Here is a 6,137-nt window from a genome sequence, read left to right as displayed (position 1 = left end):
GCAGGCCGCCGTCGGCCATTGGCCGGCGCCGCGCGGAGCGGAAGGGGGCGGCGAGCTGGGGTTGGCGGGCGTCAAGGCGCCTGGCTGCCATTGGCCAGCGGCACGGGAAGGAAGTGGGGCGGCGCTCTGATTGGTGGGTAGCGCGCGTGTGGGGCGGGGCGCATGGCGGGGGGATCCCCCGAGGGGGTATCCCCGGGGGGCGGGGCTTGGGATGGACCGTCGCCTGGGGGGAGGTGGGCGCGCCCCCCCGGGGCGGGGGGGTGTCGATGTGACGGGACGGGCAGTATGGGGGGGCAGCATGGCCGAGGGGCACAATAGGGCTTGGGGTGGGGGTATTTATGGTGGGGGGCAGCAGGGCTTGGGACAAAGAGGGGGAGACAGGGTGATGAGGGGACATGGGATGGGGGGGTGTAGCTTCCACGGGGTCCAACACTCCTAGGGGGCAGGGGGGGCCTATGGCCACCCCACTCTTTCCAGGAGCTCAAGCTTCCTGTACCCCCAACCACCTCCCTCAAGACTTCCCCTATCGTGGGGGGGCCTGGGGGCCACCGTGAGTTACCCCTCAGCACCCCCCCCCCCGGCCTGTTGGCCTCCCCCCCAACCCAGGGCAGCTTCTTCAACAGCCCCTCCCCCAGGGCCGTTCCTGGGGTGGGGTCACCTGAGGCCGTGGGAAAGGGGGCCACTCCCTTGGGAACAGAACCAAAACCGCAGGAAAAGGGGGCCGGGGCAGGAGGGGCCCCCAGCCCGCGGGAGCACAGGGGCCATGGCGAGGACGAGAGGGAAAAGAGGCACCACACACAGGGAAGCGGCTCCAAGAGGCTGCTATTGGAGAGGGTCCTGCGCCGGCCGGAGGTTAAGTGCTTGGCTGGGGGGCGGCTGCGCCCACCGCAGCAGCCTGGAGCCCATGGAGCAGCCCAGGACGGCCGGAGCAGCCGGAGGCATCCCGGCCGCCCGCCCGGATGCAGGGGGCACAGGGGGGCCACGGCCCGGCCAGCCCGGCCCCGGGCTCTGCGCCCAGGGAAGCTGCTGGTGCGGCTGCCGCTGGCCCCTGTGGTAGCCCCTGTCCCAGGGCGGTGCTCCGGGCTGCAGGAGCAGCACCAGGGGGAGGCAGGAAAGGAGGGTCCCCGCTACACACACCCCCAGTTCCAGGCTTCGCCCTGGGCCTGGAGGTGGCTGCACTGGGCATGAGGAGGAGGCAGCGAGTGCCCGGGCCCGTGCAGGGGCAGGATGTGACACTCGCAGCAGGGAGCACCGCAGCCCAAGGGGGAAAGAAAGGAAAAGAAAAAGAAAAAGGAAAAAAATAAAATAAATCCTAAGAAGTGGTGGAAGCCGCTGGTGGCACAGGGGGCAGGCGGGCACCGTCAGCAGTTCTTGAGGCGGCTGTAGAGCTCGCGCTTGCTGCGCTCGCCGGCCCACGTGCGGCTCTTGAGGCGGAAGCGCCGCAGGTCCTCCTTGAAGTCGGCGTGGTGCATGGGCCGGTAGTCCTGCGGCTCGCAGTGCGCCTGCGGCGGCGCCCGTCAGCGCCCGCAACGCCGCACAGCCCGCGCGCCCACCGCCCCGCGCGCCCACCGCCCGGCCCCTACCTGGTACTGCGGGAAGAACTCCCGGTAGCCGCCCTTGAGCACGTAGAGCTCGGGGTAGTGCAGCCGCGGGTACTCGTTGCACGCGCGGTCCTTCTCGCGCACGAAGCGGCACCTGCAGCACGGGGACATGTGGCACAGGGCCATGGGGACATGAAGCACAGGTGGCATGGGGCACAGGGAGCATGGGGACACGAGGAACCGGGACATGTGGCAGCAGGAACGCGGGGACATGCGGAACCGGGACATGCAGCACCATTGGCATCAGTATATGTGGCACCACTGGCATGGGGACATGCAGCATGGGGACATGTGGCACTGGGACATGCAGCACCAGTGGTAGAGGAAGCTGCAGCACCAGGACATGTGGCACCAGTGGCACAGAGACATGCAGCACCACTGGCACCAGTATGTGTGGCACCACTGGCACGGGAACCTGCAGCAGCGGGATGTGCGGCCCCATAGCCCCTGCTCTCCAAGCCCAGGCCCCGGGACACCCCTGTCCCTGTCCTCTGCACTCGGGTGCCAGGGCAGCATGTGGAGGCAGCTCCCCCCATGGCTGCCCCAAAGCACGGGCTGTCCCCACGGGCACAGCGCCACACTCACATCCGCGGTCCCCTCTCGGAGGAGAACTCGCAGTGGAAGATGACGATGACCCTCTTGGCGGCGTCAAAGGGCACGATGGGCTTCTTGAGCAGGAACTCCTCCACGTCCTGCTCCAGGGGCAGGTTGACGGCGCCCTGCGGGGACGAGCCAGCGCTGCCACCACTGGGACCACCCGCGGGGGGCACCGCGGGGCCGGGCGGCACCCACCTTGATGTGGCCACCCTCGTACTCGTAGGGGTAGCGGCAGTCCACGATGACGCAGCTCTCGATGAGGCTGCTGAACTGCCCCGTGAGCACGGCCACCATCTGCGGAGCGGAGCCCGTGAGCGCGGCACCCACCTGCGCGCCCACCCGCCCTGCGCCCCGTCCTCACCATCTCCGGAGAGATGTACTTGAGGTCCTGGTGCTTCCCTTCCACCGTCTGCAGCAGATAGGCCTGCGTGGGGGCATCACAAGGCCGTGAGGGACCGTCACGGTGCCCGGTTTGGCTTTATGGAGGGGCTTGGGCACCAGGGCCCCTTGTGCCCACGGGTCCCACCTTGGAGAAGTCCCCGATGAGCTCGCGGTGGTCGCTGGCCAGCAGGTGCTCGATCTCCTCGTGGCAGAAGGAGTGGGAGCGCAGCAGGCGGGCGCGCTGCAGAGCGGAGCGGTGAGGCGGCGCCGCGCGGGCAGGACGCGGGGCGCGCGCGGGACCCGCGGGGCGCCCACCGGCTCGGCCGCGCGCCGCTCCTCCTCCGGGGTGCCGGCCACGCTGCGCCGCCGCTTGCTCTGCACCACGGGGGCATCGCGCTCCGGCGGCCGCTCCAGCCGCTTGAGGATGGGCCGGATGACGCTGCTGGGCATCGAGGGCGAGCGGAAGAGCTGGCGGCCCTTGGCGCGCCGGGGCGGGCGCTGCGCGGGACGGCGCGTTACCCCCGCGCACCGCGGACAGCCCGCGCAGGGGGCAGAGCTGCCCGCCCCGGTGGGCCGCGGTGCCCGGGGGCCACGTACCGGCTCGGCCTCGTCCTTGCGCACGAGCGGGGCGCTGAGCAGGCTCTCCATGCCCTGCGGCACGGCCGCGGCGCCCTGCGGGGACGGACACGGGAGCACGGGGCGGCCCCAGCTGCCCCCATGATGGAGGGGACTGTGCTGTGCAGAGCCCCCCATTCCACTGTGGGACCCCAGCCCTGCGTCCCCAGGAAGCAGGGAACACAGCAGGGCTCTGCCCCGCATAGTGCCTGCAGTGTCCCCAGGCCACCCCACGGGCAGCCCGGGGACACCCCTATCCCCAGAGATGGGCAGTGTGGCACAGGAGCCCCTCGGGCTGCCGACTACCCTGACACGGGCCGGAGGAGCCGCCTACCTCGGCGCCCTCCTCGTCCAGCACGTCCATGAAGCCGTCGTCCTCATCCTCGCAGGACGCCAGGGAGCAGCGGCGCAGCAGCACGGGGCTCTCGCCCACGTTCTCCTTCTCGGGGGTGACAAGCTGGGGGGGACACAGCTCAGCACGGGCCCCAGCACCCCCCCCTGCCCCCCTGCCACCCCTGCTCACCAGCAGGTCGGGAGCAGAGCTGGGTCTTGGCACAAAGGGCCCCGGCGTCCCGGCCCCGTGGGGCGCCCCACGGCAGCCCGGCCGCTGCGGCTTCTTGAACACGCTGCCCTCCTGCTGCGTGGGGGGGACACGGTGTGAGCGCCCCCACCCCACCTCGCCGCCCCCCCGCGGCCCTGCCCGCACTCACGTGGCCGCGGCCGCCCGGCACGGGGCTCCCGTTGAACTCGCGCGCGTTGGAGACGTCCTTGAGGGCCGGGCTGGCGCCCAGCAGCCGCGGCTGGGGCAGAGGGGGTCAGGGGCTGCACGGCCCCCACCCCCGAGCCCCGGAGGGCACCCTGGGCAGCCCCCATCCCCCTCTCACACCCTCCTCCCCCCTGCAGCCCCCCCATCCTCCTCCTCCCCCCTGCAGCCCACTCTGTGCTTCCCAGCTCCATCATCATCCTCCCCCACAGCCCCAGTCCATCTTCCTCCTTCTCCCCCACACCCTAGCTCTGCATGCCCCTAACTCCATCCTCATCCTCCCAACATCCCCACTCCATCCTCATCCTCCCCTCACAGCCCAGCTCCACGCTGCCCTGCTCCATCCTCCTCCTCCCTGTAACCCACCCAGGAGCCATCAGCAGGGCAGGACCCAGCCCTGCCAGAGCCCTAGCAGGTCAGAGCCTTCATCCCCTACACCTTCCTCCTCCCTGCTCCGCAGAGCCCCACAACTCACCGGCAGGGAGTGGATCCTCCGGATAAGGAGCTTATTGCTGAAAAGAGAGAGAAGGGGGGATGGGATCAGAGGTGAGATGTGTCCGGGAGGGCTTGGTGCCCTGACCCCCATGCTGGGACGGCCCCCATCCTCCTGGCCCGGGGAGCACCCAGCCCCGCACCCTGGCTCACTCACTCAGTGCTGGCTCTGCTGCACTCCAGGATGGATTTCTCGAAGCTGCGGAAGGAGAGGCCGCGTTACGGGTGGGTTTGCACCGGGGGACAGGGACACGCTGCGGGGAGGGGGCTGCAGCAGGGCACTTGGCTTCACTTGGGAGCAGGGGGGCTCACGCTCCTGTGCTTTGCACCCTTGCAAGCACTGCAACAGCAGGGCAGGGCATAAAGAGCCCTCCAGCAAGGGGGGGCTTGGGCTGGACCCCCACACCCTGCATGCACGGCGTGGGGGGGAAGGAGAGGGTCGCATCCCGCAGCATCCCCGGCGGCGGCAGCGCGCGGCGGGCAGGGACAAAGGCGGCGGGGCCCTCGGTGACCCTGCTGCACCTGTATGTAAATGGGCCACGCGGGGGGGCCGCGGGGGCCATATGGCAGCGGGACGGGACGCGGTGCCGCTGCATGCCGGCCGGCAGCGGGAGCGCAGGAATGCCGCCCGCCCCGGCCACCATCTGCGCCCGCTGTCCCATTCTCCCGGGAACATCTGGCGGGACGAGGCAACGGCCGCAGCAGGTGCGGGGGGAGAGGCCACCCGGACACTGCCAGCCCCCCAAGCGCTCGGCTCTGCCCCACGGAACCGCCTCGGTGCCGCCCCCCAGCCGGACGTGTCCCGCTTGCAGGGCCCCCCTGCACCGGGCACAGAGAGCTGCAGGGATCAGGGCTAAACACAACTCCTGCCCCAGGGGGGTGAAACCCTAGACGGCCTCTCGCCCGCCTGGCTGCAGCCTCAGCCCTCGCCTGGCCCGCAAACCCTGGTCCCTAATGATTCCCAGCTGTCCTGCCGCGAGCCGCACAGCGCCGGGAGCTGCCAAAACCTGCCCGGGAGCCCCCAAACAGCACCCATGCAGGAAGGCAGCCCAAGGAAACGCGGGCACCCAGGGTGGGGCGACGGGTGCAGCAGCGGGGGCCCCTTAGTGATAAAGGGAGGGGTGGCAGGAAGCGCCGGGGCAGGAGCCACCCTGGGACGGGGGCATCCGCGAGGGCTCGCGGGCTCTTACACTTCCTCGAGCGCCTCGGGGTCCTCCTGCGACGGGGAGTCCAGCTCCAGGCCTGCGGGACAGGGAAGGGGCTGGGGGCCAAGCTCCCAGTCCATGCTCCACACAGGGCGCAGCACCCGTGGGTGCTGCTCCCAGCTCCCCAGGGAGCCCCAGCCGGGGGCACAGGACGCAAAGGGATGGGAGCCATCCCCAGCAGCACCCCATGATTTGCCGACCCCCGCTATCCCACACAAAGCCCTGGCAGCCCTCGGGTGCATCGGCCAAGCGGAGGCTTCCCAGGAGGAGCCGCCCGGGAAGGGCGCGGGGGCCCGGGCGGCGGGAAGCAGCCCCGGGCCGGTCCCGGCTCTGCCTCCACGTGCGCCCCGGGCCGGCTCTCACCCCCGTCGGCGAAGGCCGAGTCCTGCGAGCACAGCGACTCCTGCGACGACTCGGACGAGAGCGAGTCCTGCGAGAGCCTCGCGCCGCCGCGCCCGGCCGCGCTGCGCCGGGGGGTGTCGC

General features: G+C 71.0%; 1 protein-coding gene across 1 annotated transcript in view; it reads right to left on the bottom strand.

Moving 5' to 3' along the window:
- Nucleotides 1-1,158: 1,158 nt before the first annotated feature.
- The window catches only part of CDC25B (cell division cycle 25B), an 8,213-nt gene continuing 3,234 nt past the window's right edge, over nt 1,159-6,137 (bottom strand). The window contains exons 2-16 of the mRNA XM_026048871.1: nt 6,018-6,118; nt 5,640-5,691; nt 4,607-4,648; nt 4,433-4,469; nt 3,899-3,994; nt 3,718-3,828; nt 3,529-3,651; nt 3,177-3,251; nt 2,895-3,077; nt 2,725-2,820; nt 2,560-2,622; nt 2,394-2,492; nt 2,187-2,320; nt 1,584-1,695; nt 1,159-1,502 (exon numbers count right to left, since the gene is read on the bottom strand). Coding sequence (XP_025904656.1) covers nt 1,362-1,502; nt 1,584-1,695; nt 2,187-2,320; nt 2,394-2,492; nt 2,560-2,622; nt 2,725-2,820; nt 2,895-3,077; nt 3,177-3,251; nt 3,529-3,651; nt 3,718-3,828; nt 3,899-3,994; nt 4,433-4,469; nt 4,607-4,648; nt 5,640-5,691; nt 6,018-6,118 — 1,465 coding nt within the window. The 3' untranslated portion in view covers nt 1,159-1,361. The remainder of the gene's footprint in view (nt 1,503-1,583; nt 1,696-2,186; nt 2,321-2,393; nt 2,493-2,559; nt 2,623-2,724; nt 2,821-2,894; nt 3,078-3,176; nt 3,252-3,528; nt 3,652-3,717; nt 3,829-3,898; nt 3,995-4,432; nt 4,470-4,606; nt 4,649-5,639; nt 5,692-6,017; nt 6,119-6,137) is intronic.

Source organism: Nothoprocta perdicaria, unplaced genomic scaffold (assembly GCF_003342845.1).
Source record: "Nothoprocta perdicaria isolate Ctin4 unplaced genomic scaffold, notPer1 scaffold_58, whole genome shotgun sequence".
NCBI lineage: Eukaryota > Metazoa > Chordata > Aves > Tinamiformes > Tinamidae > Nothoprocta > Nothoprocta perdicaria.
The sequence above is the reverse complement of the archived record's forward strand: the minus strand, read 5'-3'. Positions and strand labels throughout refer to the sequence as shown.